We start from the raw sequence: 22,875 nt of genomic DNA on the forward strand, positions 1-22,875 counted from the left end.
TTAACCACAAATACTTACCTGTACCTTTAAAAAAATGTTCCCACGCCAATATATCCTCGGAAATGATCCAACGAATAACAATATCCTCTTATCTTGCGATCTTCAAATAGCTTGATTGCAGATCTCCCACGCCAATTAAAATACTATACCCTACAATGCGTCCTGCGTAGGGACGCATAGCACGGCTCCCGCTGTCCTCCCCGCCTCCTCACCTGTCACCCTCACCTAGCCTGGCACCTGGTGCACCCATGGGTGCCACCCTAGGTGAGGGTGACAGGTGCAGGCAGGCGGGGAGAGACAGCGGAGCTGGCAGCTATACGTCCGCACAGGACGCATCCTAAGGTATAGTAACCGGCTCATAAATCAGCCGGTTCTTTTTGTATTGAATCAAATGAATCGATTCATTTGATTCAATACAAAAAGAACCGGCTGATTTATGAGCCGGTTACTATACCTTAGGATGCGTCCTGTGCGGACGTATAGCTGCCAGCTCCGCTGTCTCTCCCCGCCTGCCTGCACCTGTCACCCTCACCTAGGGTGGCACCCATGGGTGCACCAGGTGCCAGGCTAGGTGAGGGTGACAGGTGAGGAGGCGGGGAGGACAGCGGGAGCCGTGCTATGCGTCCCTACGCAGGACGCATTGTAGGGTATAGTATTTTAATTGGCGTGGGAGATCTGCAATCAAGCTATTTGAAGATCGCAAGATAAGAGGATATTGTTATTCGTTGGATCATTTCCGAGGATATATTGGCGTGGGAACATTTTTTTTAAAGGTACAGGTAAGTATTTGTGGTTAATTAAGATTATTAAAATACTTTTCTCGTGGTTGTGTTTTTATTTCATTTAACCCTTTGTTGAAATGTGGAAGGGGTACAAAGTAGCCCTATACTCATTTTTCCTGGGAGGGGGGTGGGCATCTGTGGGTCCCCTTCTTAAAGGGGACTCCCAGATGCCACCATGAACCCCCCCCCCAGGGAGTCGTCGCCCCCACCTCCTCCTGGGGCACCGGAGGTGGGGAAGAGCCCCTTGTCCATGGATTGGACAAGGGCTCCGGGGGGAGGGGGAGGCTTGGCCGCCCCTCCCCCCCAGAGCCCCCCCATACCATGGACCATGCGGGCTGGTATAGCTCAGGGTGCGAAGCCCCAGTCGGCCGGGGCTCCGCATTCTGGCTATCCCAGCCTGCATGGAGGACAAGGGGTTACAGAGGCTCGGGAGGGGGGGACCCCACGTCATTTTTTTTTTAAATTTATTTCCCACACTCAGAAGATTAAAAAAAAAATTTGATAGCAAATTTAAAAAAAAAAAATGACGTGGGGTCCCCCCTCCCGAGCCTCTGTAACCCCTTGTCTCCCATGCAGGCTGGGATAGCCAGAATGCGGAGCCCCGGCCGACTGGGGCTTCGCACCCTGAGCTATACCAGCCCGCATGGTCCATGGTATGGGGGGGCTCCGGGGGGGAGGGGCGGCCAAGCCTCCCCCTACCCCCCGGAGCCCCTTATCCAATCCATGGACAAGGGGCTCTTCCCCGCCTCCCTTGCCCCAGGTGGAGGCGGGGGCGACGACTCCCTGGGGGGGGGGTTCATGGTGGCATCTGGGAGTCCCCTTTAAGAAGGGGACCCCCAGATGCCCACCCCCCTCCCAGGAGAAATGAGTATAGGGGTGCAGGAGTACCCCTTACCCATTTCCACAAAGGGTTAAATGAAATAAAAACGCAACAACGAAAAAAGTCCTTTAATGTTCTAAATTAACCACAAATACTTACCTGTACCTTTAAGAAAAAAATCCCACGCCAATCAGGTCCCACGACAGTATCCTCTATCTTGCGATCTTCTGATACATGTTGATTGAAGATCTCCGCCGCCCCGACGCCACACACGCCGCCTCCGCCGCACTGCTCTCAGCTATACTAAGTATAGCTGAGAGTTGCGTCTATGCGTCTATATAGACGCATTAGCGCTAGCTGCCGCTGCCCTCCCTGCCTCCACCCACCTGTCACCCTCACCCATGCTGACACCCAATGCACCCATGGGTGCCAGCATGGGTGAGGGTGACAGGTGGGGAGAGGCGGGGAGGGCAGCAGCAGCTAGTGCTAATGCGTCTATATAGACGCATAGACGCAACTCTCAGCTATACTTAGTATAGCTGAGAACAAAAAGCATCTTTAAATTTTGGCTCCAAGGCTCCCCATTGGTTCCTTATCGACCAATGGGGATCCTCCTGATCCCCATTGGTCTGTTAAGGAACCAATGGGGACCATTGGAGCTAAAATTTAAAGATGCTTTTTGCTCTTAGCTATACTAAGTATAGCTAAGAGCAGTGAGTGCGGCGGAGGCGGCGTGTGTGGCGTCGGGGCGGCGGAGATCTTCAATCAACATGTAACTGAAGGTCGCAAGATAGAGGATACTGTCGTGGGACCTAATTGACGTGGGATTTTTTTCTTAAAGGTACAGGTAAGTATTTCTGGTTAATTTAGAACATTATCGGACTTTTCTCGTTGTTGTGTTTTTATTTCATTTAACCCTTTGTGGAAATGGGTAAGGGGTACAAAGTAGCCCTATACTCATTTCTCCTGGGAGGGGGGCAGGCATCTGGGTTCCCCTTCTTAAAGGGGACTCCCAGATGCCACCATGAACCCCCCCCCCCAGGGAGTCGTCGCCCCCACCTCCTCCTGGGGCACCGGAGGTGGGGAAGAGCCCCTTGTCCATGGATTGGACAAGGGCTCCGGGGGGGAGGGGAAGGCTTGGCCGCCCCTCCCCCCCGAAGCCCCCCCATACCATGGACCATGCGGGCTGGTATAGCTCAGGGTGCGAAGCCCCAGTCGGCTGGGGCTCCGCATTCTGGCTATCCCAGCCTGCATGGGAGACAAGGGGTTACAGAGGCTCGGGAGGGGGGACCCCACGTCATTTTTTTCAAAACTTTTCCCACACTCTGAACATAACCCAAAAATTTTAATTTAAAAAATAAATAAATAAAATTTTTCAAATTTTTTTTTTAAATATTGTTTCCCAGTATCTTTTTAACATATCCTGCAAATTTGGTGTTGCTAGGATTTAAGGGGACTTTGCTATTAACTGCTAAAGTCGGCAGAAAAAGTTTCCACGGGAATGTCAGTACGCGATTTAAATAGTTACATTTCCTTTGAAGATTTAAGATCGATTTTCTCAAAAACTATAAGGTCTTTTTGAACAATTTTTTTTTCTTCGTGTTCCCACTATTTTTCTTAACATTCCCTACACATTTGGTGTTTCTGACATTTAAAGGGGCTTTGCTATTAACCGCTAAAGTCGGCGGGCGTTTAATTTTCCCACGGTCAGAAGAAGAATATTCAAAATCGATTTTCTCAAAAACTATAAGGTCTTTTTGAAAGATTTTTTTTTCCTCTTGTTCACAATATTCTTCTTAACATTCCCTGCAAATTTGGTGTTTTTAGCTTTTAAGGGGGCTTTGCTATTAAACATTAAAGCCGGCAGGCAGATATTTTCCAAAGGGCAGCAAAGCAGGGGTTAAAACGATAAATATCGTTTGGGAGCAATACAAATATAAATATAAATGATAAATATCGTTTTTAAAGCCGGCGCCATTTTTTAGCTGTCAAAAACGAAAAATAACTAGCGATAGTGGTTCTCTATGGGGCGCCGTTTTTTAACTACGATAAATGGCGCCATTTTTAACGGACCCGATGTGGATATATAAGCTGAAGACTTTGTATCCGCATGGCCTCAATAGAGATCTAGATCTGAAGGCTTTCCTGCGCTTGGAAGCATATAGATAAATATATTTGATATCACTGGATTTGAACAGCAAAGTATGTATGTGCTGTGTTGAATGATATGGGGTGTTTTGTGGAATCCCCCCTATATATGTCAGTATCCTGTGATAGTTCTCAACACAATAGAAGTGATTTGAACCCAAAAGGAGAGAAATCATTTTGTTCTGTTTTGGGGATAAAAAGCCTGCATAAGGCATCAATTGACCTTCTTTATTGCTTCATTGCCATCTAGTGGCAGGTCTTGAATAAATGCTACTCTTGTGTGAAAAAAGTTCCTTCCTCTTGCATCATATCCCTGGTCCTATCAGAGTTGAGAAAGGAGAGACGACACTGAATATAAAAGAAGCGTAGAGCGGGGTGACGTCACACCCTGAGGAAACGCCCCAAGCGGCGTGAAACGCGTCGGTGGGCGGAGCTACACCACGTCTGGCCAGGACTGGAAACCCTACGTACTGTATGGAACATCTGAGATGCGGAAGACGCTGAAGCGAGGAGGAAAGATGGCAGCGGAGACCCGGGAAAGAAGCAGGCTGGACGCAGCCGCCTCAGGGTCCGCACACCGCCGCTCAGCGTGAACCCCTCAGCTAGCCACAGCCTTCAGACAGCCGTTCGTAAGGATCTAAAACCAGAGGGAGTGGTGAGATACTAATCCGTTGCCACCTGATGGCAGTACCGGACTGCATTTAGCTGTTATGCTTACTCTTCTCTATTAAGAAAACTGCTTGCCTTTCCCTGCTATAAAGCCATCCTGCATTGATATCTACCTATTGCTTGCCTACTAATACAAACTGAACTGAACTTTCACTAATAGGGAAATAACAATTCGACCATGTTAACAGCCTAGGACTATCAAAATTGATCAGATAATAATTATCTATCGTATAGTGCACTAGACAGCCCGGTGGTACCACCCTAGATCAAGTTTGATTACTTTTGGTATGTCTGTATGGATGAATGCATGAATGGTTTCTCAAATCAATAAGCTGGCCAGCAAAGTGGATTAAATAGCTTCGTAACGTGCTTATTGTTTTTATATGAATTCTATCCCCCCCCCCCCCCCCCCCCCCCCGCTTTCCCTATCCCCAACTATTTTAGTACCTTTGATAACTCTTAAAATAAAGAATTTGTTACATTTCGAAATACATGTGAGACCAATGATTCATTATTATATTTAAGGCGGAGTCTAAGGTGCCAGGACATCTGTGCCTATAGGCTCCTGTGAGGTAAATCCGGGCCTGCATGCATGGAGGGCGGAGTCTAGGGTGCCAGGACATCTGTGCCTATAGGCTCCTGTGAGGTAAATCCGGGCCTGCATGCATGGAGGGCGGAGTCTAGGGTGCCAGGATATCTGTGCCTATAGGCTCCTGTGATGTAAATCCGGGCCTGCATGTATGGAGGGCGGAGTCTAGGGTGCCAGGACACCTGTGCCTATAGGCTCCTGTGGGATAAATCCGGGCCTGCATGCATGGAGGGCGGAGTCTAGGGTGCCAGGACATCTGTGCCTATAGGCTCCTGTGATGTAAATCCAGGGCTTGCATGCATGGAGGGCGGAGTCTAGGGTGCCAGGACATCTGTGCCTATAGGCTCCTGTGATGTAAATCCGGGCCTGCATGCATGGAGGGCGGAGTCTAGGGTGCCAGGACATCTGTGCCTATAGGCTCCTGTGATGTAAATCCGGGCCTGCATGCATGGAGGGAGGAGTCTAGGGTGCTAGGACATCTGTGCCTAAAGGTGCCTGTGATGTAAATCCGGGCCTGCATGCATGGAGGGCGGAGTCTAGGGTGCCAGGACATCTGTGCTTATAGGCTCCTGTGATGTAAATCCGGGCCAGCATGCATGAAGGGCGGAGTCTGGGGTGCTAGGACATCTGTGCCTATAGGCTCCTGTGATGTAAATCCGGACCTGCATGCATGGAGGGCGGAGTCTAGGGTGCCAGGACATCTGTGCCTATAGGCTCCTGTAATGTAAATCCAGGCCTGCATGCATGGAGGGTGGAGTCTAGGGTGCCAGGGCATCTCTGCCTATAGGCTCCTGTGATGTAAATCTGGGCCTGCATGCATGGAGGGTGGAGTCTAGGGTGCCAGGACATCTGTGCCTATAGGCTCCTGTGAGGTAAATCTGGGCCTGCATGCATGGAGGGCGGAGTCTAGGGTGCCAGGACATCTGTGCCTATAGGCTCCCGTGATGTAAGTCCTGGCCTGCATGCATGGAGGGCGGAGTCTAGGGTGCCAGGACAGCTGTGCCTATAGGCTCCTGTGAGGTAAATCCAGGCCTGCATGCATGGAGGGCGGAGTCTAGGGTGCCAGGACATCTGTGCCTATAGGCTCCTGTGATGTAAATCCAGGCCTGCATGCATGGAGGGCGGAGTCTAGGGTGCCAGGACATCTGTGCTTGTTGGTGGAGTAGTATTCATCATTTTTTCTTTGGCTTGTCAGCAGGTGTTGGCTAAATACTCGACAGAGGTCATTATTTATGCGGTATGTGTGCGTTAAGCTGCCGGAATCCATCGTTGTTAGCGATGTTTTGCCAAAAGAATATGATTGTCACGGTGCATTGTGGGTAAGAGGGCTGTTTTTAGAAATCACGTATTGTTCCTTTTCACGCCACTAGGGCAGTGTACTTCCTGTAAAGTCTCTTTATATAGGTAGCGCTCCACAGTGATGATTGGTTAGAAGATAGAGAAGTCCCCTTTAGGACCGTACTCACCCGCTCAGGTGGACCACTGTCAGACTGGTCATAAACGTTTTGGGCATTTATCCGAGTTGGGATCGTTGAAGCCCTCTGTCCGTTATCCAGATGATGGCGTCCACAAAGTGATTAGATGACTCCACTGGTAGTTAAATTTCCCCAGCGCTCCTCATAGAGGATATGTGGAAACATAGGTTTGGTACAGGCCTTTAGAGTAAATAACGGGCTCTCCCCCGTGCCTCCCGGGTAAGGCCTATAGAGGTTGACCGTGCCGCTCAGTTTCCGCTGTCCGTTCCTACTCCAACGCCCCTGATGAGTCACGCGGATGACGAAACGCGTCAGGTGGAGCCACAGGACAACCAGGAACAACACCTTGGAGTAGGAACGGACAGCGGAAACTGAGCGGCACTCTAAACGCCTGTACCAAACCTATGTTTTCACATATCCTCTATGAGGAGCGCTGGGGAAATTTAACTACCAGTGGAGTCATCTAATCACATTGTGGACGCCATCATCTGGATAACGGACAGAGGGCTTCAACGATCCCAACTCGGATAATCGCCCAAAACGTTTATGACCAGTCTGACAGTGGTCCACCTGAGCGGGTGAGTGCGGTCCTAAAGGGGACTTCTCTATCTTCTAACCAATCATCACTGTGGAGCGCTACCTATATAAAGAGACTTTACAGAAGGGATTTGCTACACCCCATAGAGAAGCGCATACATAGAGACTATCTAGTAAGTTTGAACTTTTCAGTCTATGGTCCAATATTGGGGCATTTGAATTGCTATAACTTGAATATTGCAGCGCTATTTGATAAATTGACAGTGTACTTCCTGGAAGTGCGTTTTATTGCCAGTCTGGGAATTTGTCACTAAGGGTCCCATATCTGATGCCCCTCCCCCAGTGACCCACCTCTCAGGTACTTCTTCAGGGTCCCCTGTCTGATGCCCCTCCCCCAGTGACCCCCCTCTCAGGTACTTTTTCAGGGTCCCATGTCTGACGCCCCTCCCCAGTGTCCCACGTCTCAGGTACTTCTTCAGGGTCCCATGTCTGATGCCCCTCCCTCAGTGACCCACCTCTCAGGTACTTCTTCAGGGTCCCATGTCTGATGCCCCTCCCCCAGTGACCCACCTCTCAGGTACTTCTTCAGGTTCCCTTGTCTGATGCCCCTCCCCCAGTGACCCACCTCTCAGGAACTTCTTCAGGGTCCCATGTCTGATGCCCCTCCCCAGTGACCCACCTCTCAGGTACTTCTTCAGGGTCCCATGTCTGATGCCCCTCCCCCAGTGACCCACCTCTCAGGTACTTCTTCAGGGTCCCATGTCTGATGCCCCTTCCCCAGTGACCCACCTCTCAGGTACTTCTTCAGGGTTCTGTGTCTGATGCCCCTCCCCCAGTGACCAACCTCTCAGGTACTTCTTCGGGGTCCCATGTCTGATGCCCCTCCCCCAGTGACCAACCTCTCAGGTACTTCTTCAGGGTGCCGTGTTTCATGTACTCGGTAACGATGAAGACCGGCTCTGTCTGCAGACACACGGCATACAACTTTAGCAGTTTCTCGTGGCTCAGCCTCCACATAGTCTCCGCCTCCCCGTGCAGCGACTTCTGCAGCGACGCTGCCGTCACTAATTAACAAGAGGACAACCATTAATTCTGCTACTTTTACAATATTATTATTATTTTATATAATGTGGCACCATATGATAAATAGGTGGTATAGATGACAAGCAAATTTATATAAACATTTCAATCTACGAGGTGTGGGGAACAGCAGGAAGGAGAAGCATGCAGCTGCAGATTGTCAGAGGAGAGAGGGCGGGGTTAGGAGAGAGGGCGGGGTTAGGTGAATTTGAAGAGGTGATTTTTGAGGATTTTTTAAAATAAGAAATCCCTGGACAGGATATGATGGTGGTGATGAGATGGGTGACAGGAAGGGGTGGAGACTGGGACCTTGGCTAACCTTGAAGCTCCTTGATGGCCACTTCGGTCGTGCCGTTCCAGAGGCCAAGCCACACATTGCCAAATCTGCCGCTGCCCAGCTTCCGCACTTTCTTTATGGAGTCAGGATCTATCTCCAGCTGGTCCACCGTGGTGTGGGAGATGCTCTGCACTGGTGGAAGATCCAGCTGTAACCACACACAGCACAAGGTTAGAGAGTTATGGAGAACCACCAGGACTTTATCTCCAAAATCTACAAGAACCCGAGAATCCCACCCTCTGTCTGGAGCTGGGGACTATCTCTAGCTGGTCCACTGTGGTGTGGGAGATGATCTGCACTGGTGGAAGGTCCAGCTGTAACCACACACAGCACAAGGTTAGAGAGTTATGGAGAACCACCAGGACTTTATCTCCAAAATCTACATGAACCCGAGAATCCCACCCTCTGTCTAGAGCTGGGAACTATCTCTAGCTGGTCCACCATGGGGTGGGAGATGCTCTGCACTGGTGGAAGATCCAGCTGCAACCACACACAGCACAAGGTAAGAGAGTTATGGAGAACCACCAGGACTTTATCTCCAGAATCTACAAGAACCCGAGAATCCCACCCTCTGTATGGAGCTGGGGACTATCTCTAGTTGGTCCACCATGGTGTGGGAGATGCTCTGCACTGGTGGAAGGTCCAGCTGTAACCACACACAGCACAAGGTTAGAGAGTTATGGAGAACCACCAGGACTTTATCTCCAAAATCTACAAGAACCTGAGAATCCCATCCTCTGTCTAGAGCTGGAGACTATCTCTAGCTGGTCCACCATGGGGTGGGAAATGCTCTGCACTGGTGGAAGATCCAGCTGTAACCACACACAGCACAAGGTTAGAGAGTTATGGAGAACCACAAGGACTTTATCTCCAGAATCTACAAGAACCCGAGAATCCCACCCTCTGGAGCTGGGGACTATCTCTAGCTGGTCCACCATGGTGTGGGAGATGCTCTGCACTGGTGGAAGGTCCAGCTGTAACCACACACAGCACAAGGTTAGAGAGTTATGGAGAACCACTAGGACTTTATCTCCAAAATCTACATGAACCCGAGAATCCCACCCTCTGTCTAGAGCTGGGAACTATCTCTAGCTGGTCCACCATGGGGTGGGAGATGCTCTGCACTGGTGGAAGATCCAGCTGCCACCACACACAGCACAAGGTTAGAGAGTTATGGAAAACCACCAGGACTTTATCTCCAGAATCTACAAGAATCCAAGAATCCCACCCTCTGTATGGAGCTGGGGACTATCTCTAGCTGGTCCACCATGGTGTGGGAGATGCTCTGCACTGGTGGAAGGTCCAGCTGTAACCACACACAGCACAAGGTTAGAGAGTTATGGAGAACCACCAGGACTTTATCTCCAAAATCTACAAGAACCCGAGAATCCCACCCTCTGTATGGAGCTGGGGACTATCTCTAGTTGGTCCACCATGGTGTGGGAGATGCTCTGCACTGGTGGAAGGTCCAGCTGTAACCACACACAGCAGAAGGTTAGAGAGTTATGGAGAACCACCAGGACTTTATCTCCAGAATCTACAAGAATCCAAGAATTCCACCCTCTGTATGGAGCTGGGGACTATCTCTAGCTGGTCCACCATGGTGTGGGAGATGCTCTGCACTGGTGGAAGGTCCAGCTGTAATCACACACAGCACAAGGTTAGAGAGTTATGGAGAACCACTAGGACTTTATCTCCAAAATCTACATGAACCAGAGAATCCCACCCTCTGTCTAGAGCTGGGAACTATCTCTAGCTGGTCCACCATGGGGTGGGAGATGCTCTGCACTGGTGGAAGATCCAGCTGCAACCACACACAGCACAAGGTTAGAGAGTTATGGAGAACCACCAGGACTTTATCTCCAGAATCTACAAGAATCCAAGAATCCCACCCTCTGTATGGAGCTGGGGACTATCTCTAGCTGGTCCACCATGGTGTGGGAGATGCTCTGCACTGGTGGAAGGTCCAGCTGTAACCACACACAGCACAAGGTTAGAGAGTTATGGAGAACCACCAGGACTTTATCTCCAAAATCTACAAGAACCCGAGAATCCCACCCTCTGTATGGAGCTGGGGACTATCTCTAGTTGGTCCACCATGGTGTGGGAGATGCTCTGCACTGGTGGAAGGTCCAGCTGTAACCACACACAGCACAAGGTTAGAGAGTTATGGAGAACCACCAGGACTTTATCTCCAAAATCTACAAGAACCTGAGAATCCCATCCTCTGTCTAGAGCTGGAGACTATCTCTAGCTGGTCCACCATGGGGTGGGAAATGCTCTGCACTGGTGGAAGATCCAGCTGTAACCACACACAGCACAAGGTTAGAGAGTTATGGAGAACCACCAGGACTTTATCTCTAAAATCTACAAGAACCCAAGAATTCCACCCTCTGTCTGGAGCTGGGGACTATCTCTAGCTGGTCCACCATGGGGTGGGAAATGCTCTGCACTGGTGGAAGGTCCGGCTGTAACCAAACACTGCACAATGTTAGAGAGTTATGGAGAACCACCAGGACTTTATCTCCAGAATCTACAAAATCCCAAGAATCCCACCCTCTGTCTGGAGCTGGAGACTATCTCTAGCTGGTCCACCATCGGGTGGGAAATTATCTGCACTGGTGTCTCCAGTCTGCCCTCGTATTTCGTGAGGGATGATAGCTCAGTCTCTAGTTTCCCCCTGTTGTCTCACCTTGAGGCAGGGAGCCATCAGTTGGGCACACAAGCCATCTTGGGATGTCTGGTAATACGCCACCAGTTCCTTCACCTCGGGAAATGAAGCTCTCTGGACCAGGTAGAAGTTGCCATCAGACTCATTTATCCTGTAATGTCGGACGATAGAGTCCACACGCACTGCGGGATGAGAGGACAGTCGCTGGTCACAGGGCTGGTCATGTAACTCACACACGACTAATGCAAGTGATATTATCTGAGGGAAGATCTTGTGATCTCCTCATTCTAATACAGCAGCATTGACAGAAGATACACCAAATAACCAAACGCCCAACTATCAACGGACAACGGTATTTATCCAGTCAGGATACTAAAAAATTACATGACATATTTTCCATGAGGCTACCTGCACTAATCAGCTAAAATATTACCACCATCTGTCTAATATAGTGCAGCTCCTGGTGGTCAGGCCTGGAGTCTACAAGACCTGTGATATGTGACTATATATCTATAATACGTATAATACACTATCAGCCTATAATATAGTGCAGCTCCACCTGGTGGTCAGGCCTGGACTCCACAAGATCTGTGAAGGTGTCCTGTGGTATCTGACTATACATCTATAATACATATAATACACTATCAGCCTATAATATAGTGCAGCTCCCCCTGGTGGTCAGGCCTGGACTCCACAAGACCGGTGGTGGTGCCTGTAGTATCTGACTATATATCTATAATACGTATAATACACTATCAGCCTATAATATAGTGCAGCTCCCCCCCTGGTGGTCAGGCCTGGACTCCACTAGACCTGTGAAGGTGTCCTGTGGTATCTGACTATATATCTATAATACATATAATACACTATCAGCCTATAATATAGTGCAGCTCCCCCCCTGGTGGTCAGGCCTGGACTCCACTAGACCTGTGAGGGTGTCCTGTGGTATCAGGCTATATCTATAATACGTATAATACACTATCAGCCTATAATATAGTGCAGCTCCCCCTGGTGGTCAGGCCTGGACTCCACAAGACCTGTGAAGGTGTCCTGTGGTATCTGACTATATATCTATAATACATATAATACACTATCAGCCTATAATATAGTGCAGTTCCCCTGGTGGTCAGGCCTGGACTCCACTAGACCTGTGAAGGTGTCCTGTGGTATCTGGCTATATCTATAATACGTATAATACACTATCAGCCTATAATATCGTGCAGCTCAGCCTGGTGGTCAGGCCTGGACTCCACAAGACCTGTGAAGGTGTCCTGTGGTATCTGACTATAGATCTATAATACATATAATACACTATCAGCCTATAATATAGTGCAGCTCAGCCTGGTGGTCAGGCCTGGACTCCACAAGACCTGTGAAGGTTCCCTGTGGTATCTGACTAGGGGCCTGATTCACAAAGCGGTGCTAACAGTTAGCACGCTGGTAAAAAGCCCTTTATCACGCCTAAACTCAGTTTAGGCATGATAAGTTTAGGTGTGATAAGTTTAGGCATGATAAGTTTAAGTGTCAACTGGGTTAGCACCGCAGTGCACAGCTGATCAAAAGTTTTGCGCTAGCAAAGTCTGGTGCACTTCGTATAGAGTTTAATGGCGCTGCTTTGCGTGCGGGACTTTGCAAGCGATCTAATCTTATCATGCCTAAACTGGCTTTTCACCAGCGTGGTGCAATGGTTATAATGCCTAAAGTCTCTAACTGGGTTAGCACCGCTTTGTGAATCGAGCCCCATATATCTATAATACATATAATACACTATGGGCTCGATTCACCAAGCGGTGCTAACCCAGTTAGCACGCCTAAAAGACTTTAGGCATGATAACCATTGCACCATGCTGGTGAAAAGCCAGTTTAGGCGTGATAAGTTTAGGCATGATAAGTTTAGATAAGTTTAGATCGCTTGCAAAGTCCCGCACGCAAAGCAGCGCCATTAAACTTTATACAAAGTGCACCAGTCTTTGCTAGCGTAAAGCTTTTGATCAGCTGTGCACTGCGGTGCTAACGCAGTTGCCGCTTAAACTTATCATGCCTAAACTTATCACACCTAAACTTATCATGCCTAAACTTATCACACCTAAACTTATCACACCTAAACTTATCATGCCTAAACTGAGTTTAGGCATGATAAAGGGCTTTTCACCAGCGTGCTAACTGTTAGCACCGCTTTGTGAATCAAGCCCTATGGGCCTGATTCACAAAGCGGTGCTAACAGTTAGCACCCTGGTGAAAAGCCCTTTATCACGCCTAAACTCAGTTTAGGCATGATAAGTTTAGGCATGATAAGTTTAAGCGCCAACTGCGTTAGCACCGCACTGCACAGCTGATCAAAAGTTTTACGCTAGCAAAGACTGGTGCACTTTGTATAAAGTTTAATGGCGCTGCTTTGCGTGCGGGACTTTGCAAGCGATCTAAACTTATCTAAACTTAGCATGCCTAAACTTATCACACCTAAACTTATCACACCTAAACTTATCACGCCTAAACTGGCTTTTCACCAGCATGGTGCAATGGTTATCATGCCTAAAGTCTTTTAGGCATGCTAACTGGGTTAGCACAGCTTTGTGAATCGAGCCCTATCAGCCTATAATACAGTGCAGCTCCCTCTGGTGGTCAGGCCTGGACACCACAAGACCTGTGATGGTGTCCTGTGGTATCTGACTATGGGCTTGATTCACAAAGCGGTGCTAACCCTGTTAGAGACTTTAGGCGTGATAACCATTGCACCACACTGGTGAAAAGCCAGTTTAGGCATGATAAGTTTAGGTGTGATAAGTTTAGGCATGATAAGTTTAGGCATGATAAGTTTAGGTGTGATAAGTTTAGGTGTGATAAGTTTAGGCATGCTAAGTTTAGATAAGTGTAGATAGCACGCAAAGTCCCGCACGCAAAGCAGCGCCATTAAACTCTATGCAAAGTGCACCAGACTTTGCTAGCGCAAAACTTTTGATCAGCTGTGCACTGCTGTGCTAACGCAGTTGGGGCTCGATTCACCAAGCGGTGATAACCCAGTTATCACGCCTAAAAGACTTTAGGCGTGATGACCTTTTCACCACTGAGTTATCACCGCTTTTTCCTGCTCTTCGCGCGAAGTTACCGCGCGAACGCGCGTTCACGCGTTCGCGCGTGAGAGCGCGCGCAAAGTCCCATAGGGCTTAATGGGAGCTTCGCGCGAAGCGGGGACGCTGCGCGCGCACGCGCGCGGTTGCGCGCGCAAAACATTGCGCGCGGTAACTTCGCGCGAGTTTCTTCTTATCATGCCTAAAGTGACTTTAGGCGTGATAAGGGCCTTTTCACCATGGTGCTAACACTTTGCACCGCTTTGTGAATCGAGCCCCAGGTGCTTAAACTTATCATGCCTAAAAACTTATCACACCTAGGGCTCGATTCACCAAGCGGTGCTAACAGTTAGCACCCTGGTGAAAAGCCCTTTATCATGCCTAAACTCAGTTTAGGCATGATAAGTATAGGTGTGATAAGTTTAGGTGTGATAAGTTTAGGCATGATAAGTTTAGGTGTGATAAGTTTAGGCATGATAAGTTTAAGCACCAACTGCGTTAGCACCGCAGTGCACAGCTGATCAAAAGTTTTACGCTAGCAAAGACTGGTGCACTTCGTATAAAGTTTAATAGCACTGCTTTGCGTACGGGACTTTGCAAGCGATCTAAACTTATCTAAACTTAGCATGCCTAAACTTATCACACCTAAACTTATCATGCCTAAACTTATCACGCCTAAACTGGCTTTTCACCAGCATGGTGCAATGGTTATCATGCCTAAAGTCTTTTAGGCATGCTAACTGGGTTAGCACCGCTTTGTGAATCGAGCCCCTAAACTTATCATGCCTAAACTTATCACACCTAAACTTATCATGCCTAAACTTATCACACCTAAACTTATCACACCTAAACTTATCATGCCTAAACTTATCACACCTAAACTTATCATGCCTAAACTTATCACACCTAAACTTATCACACCTAAACTTATCATGCCTAAACTTATCACACCTAAACTTATCATGCCTAAACTTATCACACCTAAACTTATCACACCTAAACTTATCATGCCTAAACTTATCACACCTAAACTTATCATGCCTAAACTTATCACACCTAGGCCTCGATTCACAAAGCGGTGATAACCCAGTTATCACGCCTAAAAGACTTTAGGGGCTCGATTCACCAAGCGGTGCAAAGTGTTAGCACCGTGGTGAAAAGGCCCTCTTCACGCCTAAAGTCACTTTAGGCATGATAAGAAGGGCTTCGCGCGAAGTTTCCGCGCGTAAAGTTTTGCGCGCGCTCCCGCGTGCGTGCGCGCGAAGCGCCCCGCACTTCGCGCGATGCGCCCATTAAACCCTATGGGACTTTGCGCGCGCGCCTGTGCGGGTGCGCGCGCAAAACTTTGCGCGCGATAACTTCGCGCGAAGTGCAGGCAAAAACGGTGCTAACTCAGTGGTGAAGAGGTCATCACGCCTAAAGTCCTTTAGGCGTGATAACTGGGTTAGCACCGCTTGGTGAATCGAGCCCCATGTGTCTTATCCTCCAAACACACCTCAACACACTGAATATACCCATTGACTGAGTCAGACATACTGTAAATATTTGGACAGACACAGCTTTTTTGTCATTTTGGTTCTGTGCTTTACCACAATGAATTGCAAATGATACAAGTGCAGACATTCAACTTTAATTCAGTGGGGTGAACAAAATGATTGCAGAAAAATGTGAGGCAACTAAAGCATTTAACACATTCCCTTAATTTCAGGGGCTCAAAAGTAATTGCTCAAATGGAATAACTGGAAATAAACTCCTGGATATCACCAGATGTTGGGTTTCCTCCTCTGCTGGCAGTGACTGCCTGAAGTCCTGAGCTCATGGACATCACCAGATGCTGGGTATCCCCCTTTGCTGGCAATGACTGCCTGCAGTCCTGAGCTCATGGCCATCACCAGATGCTGGGTTTCCTCCTTTGCTGGCAATGACAGCCTGAAGTCCTGAGCTCATGGCCATCACCAGATGCTGGGTTTCCTCCTTTGCTGGCAATGACAGCCTGAAGTCCTGAGCTCATGGACATCACCAGATGCTGGGTTTCCTCCTTTGCTGGCAATGACTGCCTGAAGTCCTGATCTCATGGACATCACCAGATGCTGGGTTTCCTCCTTTGCTGGCAATGACAGCCTGAAGTCCTGAGCTCATGGCCATCACCAGATGCTGGGTTTCCTCCTTTGCTGGCAATGACAGCCTGAAGTCCTGAGCTCCTGGACATCACCAGATGTTGGGTTTCCTCCTCTGCTGACAATGACAGCCTGAAGTCTTGGGCTCATGGACATCACCAGATGTTGGGTTTCCTCCTCTGCTGGCAATGGCAGCCTGAAATCTTGAGCTCATGGACATCACTAGATGTTGGGTTTCCTCCTTTGCTGGCAATGACAGCCTGAAGTCCTGAGCTCATGGACATCACCAGATGCTGGGTTTCCTCCTTTGCTGGCAATGACAGCCTGAAGTCCTGAGCTCATGGACATCACCAGATGCTGGGTTTCCTCCTCTGCTTGCAATGGCAGCCTGAAGTCTTGAGCTCATGGACATCACCAGATGCTGGGTTTCCTCCTTTGCTGGCAATGACAACCTGAAGTCCTGAGCTCATGGACATCACCAGATGCCGGGTTTCCTCCTTGCTGGCAATGACAGCCTGAAGTCTGGAGCTCATGGACATCACCAGATGCTGGGTTTCCTCCTCTGCTGGCAATGACAGCCTGAAGTCCTGAGCTCATGGACATCAACAGATGCCGGGTTTCCTCCTTGCTGGCAATGACAGCCTGAAGTCTTGTGCTCATGGACATCACCAGATGCCGGGTTTCCTCCTTTGCTGACAATGACAGCCTGAAGTCCTGAGCTCATGGACATCACCAGATGCTGGGTTTCCTCCTCTGCTGGCAATGACAGCCTGAAGTCCTGAGCTCATGGACATCACCAGATGCCGGGTTTCCTACTCTGCTGGCAATGACAGCCTGAAGTCCTGAGCTCATGGACATCACCAGATGCTGGGTTTCCTCCTCTGCTGGCAATGACAGCCTGAAGTCTTGAGCTCATGGACATCACCAGATGCCGGGTTTCCTCCTTTGCTGGCAATGACAGCCTGAACTCATGGACATCACCAGATGCTGGGTTTCCTCCTTTGCTGGCAATGACAGCCTGAAGTCCTGAGCTCATGGACATCACCAGATGCTGGGTTTCCTCCTTTGCTGGCAATGGCAGCCTGAAGTCCTGAGCTCATGGACATCACTAGATGCCGGGTTTCCTCCTGTGCTGGCAATGAAAGCCTGAACTCATGGACATCACCAGATGCTGGGTTTCCTCCTTTGCTGGCAATGACAGCCTGAAGTCCTGAGCTCATGGACATCACCAGATGCTGGGTTTCCTCCTTTGCTGGCAATGGCAGCCTGAAGTCTTGAACTCATGGACATCACCAGATGCCGGGTTTCCCCCTTTGCTGGCAATGACAGCCTGAAGTCTTGAACTCATGGACATCACCAGATGCTGGGTTTCCTCCTTTGCTGGCAATGGCAGCCTGAAGTCTTGAGCTCATGGACATCACCAGATGCCGAGTTTCCTCCTTTGCTGGCAATGACAGCCTGAAGTCCCGAGCTCATGGACATCACCAGATGCTGGGTTTCCTCCTCTGCTGGCAATGACAGCCTGAAGTCCCGAGCTCATGGGCATCACCAGATGCCGGGTTTCCTCCTTGCTGGCAGTGACAGCCTGAAGTCCCGAGCTCATGGACATCACCAGATGCCGGGTTTCCTCCTTTGCTGGCAATGACAGCCTGAGCTCATGGACATCACCAGATGCCGGGTTTCCTCCTTTGCCAACAATGACAGCCTGAAGTCTTGAGCTCATGGACATCACCAGATGCTGGGTTTCCTCCTTTGCTGGCAATGACAGCCTGAAGTCTGGAGCTCATGGACATCACCAGATGCTGGGTTTCCTCCTCTGCTGGCAATGACAGCCTGAAGTCCTGAGCTCATGGACATCACCAGATGCTGGGTTTCCTCCTCTGCTGGCAATGACAGCCTGAAGTCTTGAGCTCATGGACATCACCAGATGCTGGGTTTCCTCCTTTGCTGGCAATGGCAGCCTGAAGTCTTGAGCTCATGGACATCACCAGATGCTGGGTTTCCTCCTCTGCTGGCAATGGAAGCCTGAAGTCCCGATCTCCTGGACATCACCAGATGCCGGGTTTCCTCCATTCCTAGCAATGATAGCCTAAAGTCCTGATCTCAGGGACATCACCAGATGCTGGGTTTCCTCCTTTGATGACAATGACAGCCTGAAGTCTTGAGCTCATGGACATCACCAGATGCTGGGTTTCCTCCTTTGATGACAATGGCAGCCTGAAGTCTTGAGCTCATGGACATCACCAGATGCCGGGTTTCCTCCTTTGCTGGCAATGACAGCCTGAAGTCCTGAGCTCATGGACATCACCAGATGCCGGGTTTCCTCCTTTGCTGGCAATGACAGCCTGAAGTCCTGAACTCATGGACATCCCCAGATGCTGGGTTTCCTCCTTTGCTGACAATGATAGCCTGAAGTCCTGAGCTCATGGACATCTCCAGATGCCGGGTTTCCTCCTTTGCTGGCAATGACAGCCTTAAGTCCTGAGCTCCTGGACATCACCAGATGCTGGGTTTCCTCCTTTGTTGGCAATGACAGCCTGAAGTCTTGAGCTCATCGACATCACCAGATGCCGGGTTTCCTCCCTTGCTGACAATGACAGCCTGAAGTCCTGAGCTCATGGACATCACCAGATGCCGGGTTTCCTACTCTGCTGGCAATGACAGCCTGAAGTCCTGAGCTCATGGACATCACCAGATGCTGGGTTTCCTCCTCTGCTGGCAATGACAGCCTGAAGTCTTGAGCTCATGGACATCACCAGATGCCGGGTTTCCTCCTTTGCTGGCAATGACAGCCTGAACTCATGGACATCACCAGATGCTGGGTTTTCTCCTTTGCTGGCAATGACAGCCTGAAGTCCTGAGCTCATGGACATCACCAGATGCTGGGTTTCCTCCTTTGCTGGCAATGGCAGCCTGAAGTCCTGAGCTCATGGACATCACTAGATGCCGGGTTTCCTCCTGTGCTGGCAATGACAGCCTGAACTCATGGACATCACCAGATGCTGGGTTTCCTCCTTTGCTGGCAATGACAGCCTGAAGTCCTGAGCTCATGGACATCACCAGATGCTGGGTTTCCTCCTTTGCTGGCAATGGCAGCCTGAAGTCTTGAACTCATGGACATCACCAGATGCCGGGTTTCCCCCTTTGCTGGCAATGACAGCCTGAAGTCTTGAACTCATGGACATCACCAGATGCTGGGTTTCCTCCTTTGCTGGCAATGGCAGCCTGAAGTCTTGAGCTCATGGACATCACCAGATGCCGAGTTTCCTCCTTTGCTGGCAATGACAGCCTGAAGTCCCGAGCTCATGGACATCACCAGATGCTGGGTTTCCTCCTCTGCTGGCAATGACAGCCTGAAGTCCCGAGCTCATGGGCATCACCAGATGCCGGGTTTCCTCCTTGCTGGCAGTGACAGCCTGAAGTCCCGAGCTCATGGACATCACCAGATGCCGGGTTTCCTCCTTTGCTGGCAATGACAGCCTGAGCTCATGGACATCACCAGATGCCGGGTTTCCTCCTTTGCCAACAATGACAGCCTGAAGTCTTGAGCTCATGGACATCACCAGATGCTGGGTTTCCTCCTTTGCTGGCAATGACAGCCTGAAGTCTGGAGCTCATGGACATCACCAGATGCTGGGTTTCCTCCTCTGCTGGCAATGACAGCCTGAAGTCCTGAGCTCATGGACATCACCAGATGCTGGGTTTCCTCCTCTGCTGGCAATGACAGCCTGAAGTCTTGAGCTCATGGACATCACCAGATGCTGGGTTTCCTCCTTTGCTGGCAGTGGCAGCCTGAAGTCTTGAGCTCATGGACATCACCAGATGCTGGGTTTCCTCCTCTGCTGGCAATGGAAGCCTGAAGTCCCGATCTCCTGGACATCACCAGATGCCGGGTTTCCTCCCTTCCTAGCAATGATAGCCTAAAGTCCTGATCTCAGGGACATCACCAGATGCTGGGTTTCCTCCTTTGATGACAATGACAGCCTGAAGTCTTGAGCTCATGGACATCACCAGATGCTGGGTTTCCTCCTTTGATGACAATGGCAGCCTGAAGTCTTGAGCTCATGGACATCACCAGATGCCGGGTTTCCTCCTTTGCTGGCAATGACAGCCTGAAGTCCTGAGCTCATGGACATCACCAGATGCCGGGTTTCCTCCTTTGCTGGCAATGACAGCCTGAAGTCCTGAACTCATGGACATCCCCAGATGCTGGGTTTCCTCCTTTGCTGACAATGATAGCCTGAAGTCCTGAGCTCATGGACATCTCCAGATGCCGGGTTTCCTCCCTTGCTGACAATGACAGCCTGAAGTCTTGAACTCCTGGACATCACCAGATGCTGGGTTTCCTCCTTTGTTGGCAATGACAGCCTGAAGTCTTGAGCTCATCGACATCACCAGATGCCGGGTTTCCTCCCTTGCTGACAATGACAGCCTGAAGTCTTGAACTCATGGCCATCACCAGATGCTGGGTTTCCCCCTTGGCTGGCAATGACAGCCTGAAGTCCTGAACTCATATACATCACCAGATGCCGGGTTTCCTCCTTTGCTGGCAATGGCAGCCTGAAGTCTTGAGCTCATGGACATCATCAGATGCCGGGTTTCCCCCTTTGCTGGCAATGACAGCCTGAAGTCTCTAGCTCATGGACATCACCAGATGCTGGGTGTCCTGCTTTGCTGGCAATGACAGCCTGAAGTCCTGAGCTCATGGACATCACCAGATGCTGGGTTTCCTCCTTTGCTGGCAATGACAGCCTGAAGTCTTGAACTCATGGACATCACCAGATGCCGGGTTTCCCCCTTTGCTGGCAATGACAGCCTGAAGTCTTGAGCTCATGGACATCACCAGATGTTGGGTTTCCTCCTTTGCTGGCAATGGCAGCCTGAAGTCCTGATCTCATGGAGATCTTTAGATGCCGGGTTTCCCCCTTTGCTGGCAATGACAGCCTGAAGTCTCTAGCTCATGGACATCACCAGATGCTGGGTTTCCTCCTTTGCTGGCAATGACAGCCTGAAGTCTCTAGCTCATGGCCATCACCAGATTCTGGGTGTCCTCCTTTGCTGGCAATGACAGCCTGAAGTCCTGAGCTCATGGACATCACCAGATGCCGGGTTTCCTCCTTTGCTGGCAATGACAGCCTGAAGTCCTGAGCTCATGGACATCACCAGATGCCGGGTTTCCTCCTTTGCTGGCAATGACAGCCTGAAGTCTCTAGCTCATGGACATCACCAGATGCTGGGTTTACTCCTTTGCTGGCAATGACAGCCTGAAGTCTCTAGCTCATGGCCATCACCAGATTCTGGGTGTCCTCCTTTGCTGGCAATGACAGCCTGAAGTCCTGAGCTCATGGACATCCCCAGATGCTGGGTTTCCCCCTTTGCTGGCAATGGCAGCCTGAAGTCTTGAGCTCATGGACATCACCAGATTCTGGGTGTCCTCCTTTGCTGGCAATGACAGCCTGAAGTCCTGAGCTCATGGACATCACCAGATGCTGGGTGTCCTCCTTTGCTAACAATGACAGCCTGAAGTCCTGAGCTCATGGACATCCCCAGATGCTGGGTTTCCCCCTTTGCTGGCAATGGCAGCCTGAAGTCTTGAGCTCATGGACATCACCAGATGCCGGGTTTCCTCCTTTGCTGGCAATGACAGCCTGAAGTCCTGAGCTCATGGACATCACCAGATGCCGGGTTTCCTCCTTTGCTGGCAATGACAGCCTGAAGTCTCTAGCTCATGGACATCACCAGATGCTGGGTTTACTCCTTTGCTGGCAATGACAGCCTGAAGTCTCTAGCTCATGGCCATCACCAGATTCTGGGTGTCCTCCTTTGCTGGCAATGACAGCCTGAAGTCCTGAGCTCATGGACATCCCCAGATGCTGGGTTTCCCCCTTTGCTGGCAATGGCAGCCTGAAGTCTTGAGCTCATGGACATCACCAGATTCTGGGTGTCCTCCTTTGCTGGCAATGACAGCCTGAAGTCCTGAGCTCATGGACATCACCAGATGCTGGGTGTCCTCCTTTGCTAACAATGACAGCCTGAAGTCCTGAGCTCATGGACATCCCCAGATGCTGGGTTTCCCCCTTTGCTGGCAATGGCAGCCTGAAGTCTTGAGCTCATGGACATCACCAGATTCTGGGTGTCCTCCTTTGCTGGCAATGACAGCCTGAAGTCCTGAGCTCATGGACATCACCAGATGCTGGGTGTCCTCCTTTGCTGGCAATGACAGCCTTAAGTCCTGAGCTCCTGGACATCACCAGATGCTGGGTTTCCTCCTTTGTTGGCAATGACAGCCTGAAGTCTTGAGCTCATCGACATCACCAGATGCCGGGTTTCCTCCCTTGCTGACAATGACAGCCTGAAGTCTTGAACTCATGGCCATCACCAGATGCTGGGTTTCCCCCTTTGCTGGCAATGACAGCCTGAAGTCCTGAACTCATATACATCACCAGATGCCGGGTTTCCTCCTTTGCTGGCAATGGCAGCCTGAAGTCTTGAGCTCATGGACATCATCAGATGCCGGGTTTTCCCCTTTGCTGGCAATGACAGCCTGAAGTCTCTAGCTCATGGACATCACCAGATGCTGGG

General features: G+C 50.0%; 1 protein-coding gene across 2 annotated transcripts in view; it reads right to left on the bottom strand.

Annotated features, from left to right (window-relative positions):
* Positions 1-22,875, bottom strand: part of LOC137571115 (tyrosine-protein kinase-like) — a 188,617-nt gene that overhangs the window by 41,986 nt on the left and 123,756 nt on the right. For both annotated transcript variants that reach the window (XM_068279820.1, XM_068279819.1), the window contains exons 3-5: positions 11,130-11,290; positions 8,420-8,585; positions 7,920-8,084 (exon numbers count right to left, since the gene is read on the bottom strand). In XM_068279820.1, coding sequence (XP_068135921.1) covers positions 7,920-8,084; positions 8,420-8,585; positions 11,130-11,290 — 492 coding nt within the window. The remainder of the gene's footprint in view (positions 1-7,919; positions 8,085-8,419; positions 8,586-11,129; positions 11,291-22,875) is intronic.

The sequence above is a fragment of the Hyperolius riggenbachi genome, chromosome 4, assembly GCF_040937935.1.
Source record: "Hyperolius riggenbachi isolate aHypRig1 chromosome 4, aHypRig1.pri, whole genome shotgun sequence".
Taxonomy (NCBI): domain Eukaryota; kingdom Metazoa; phylum Chordata; class Amphibia; order Anura; family Hyperoliidae; genus Hyperolius; species Hyperolius riggenbachi.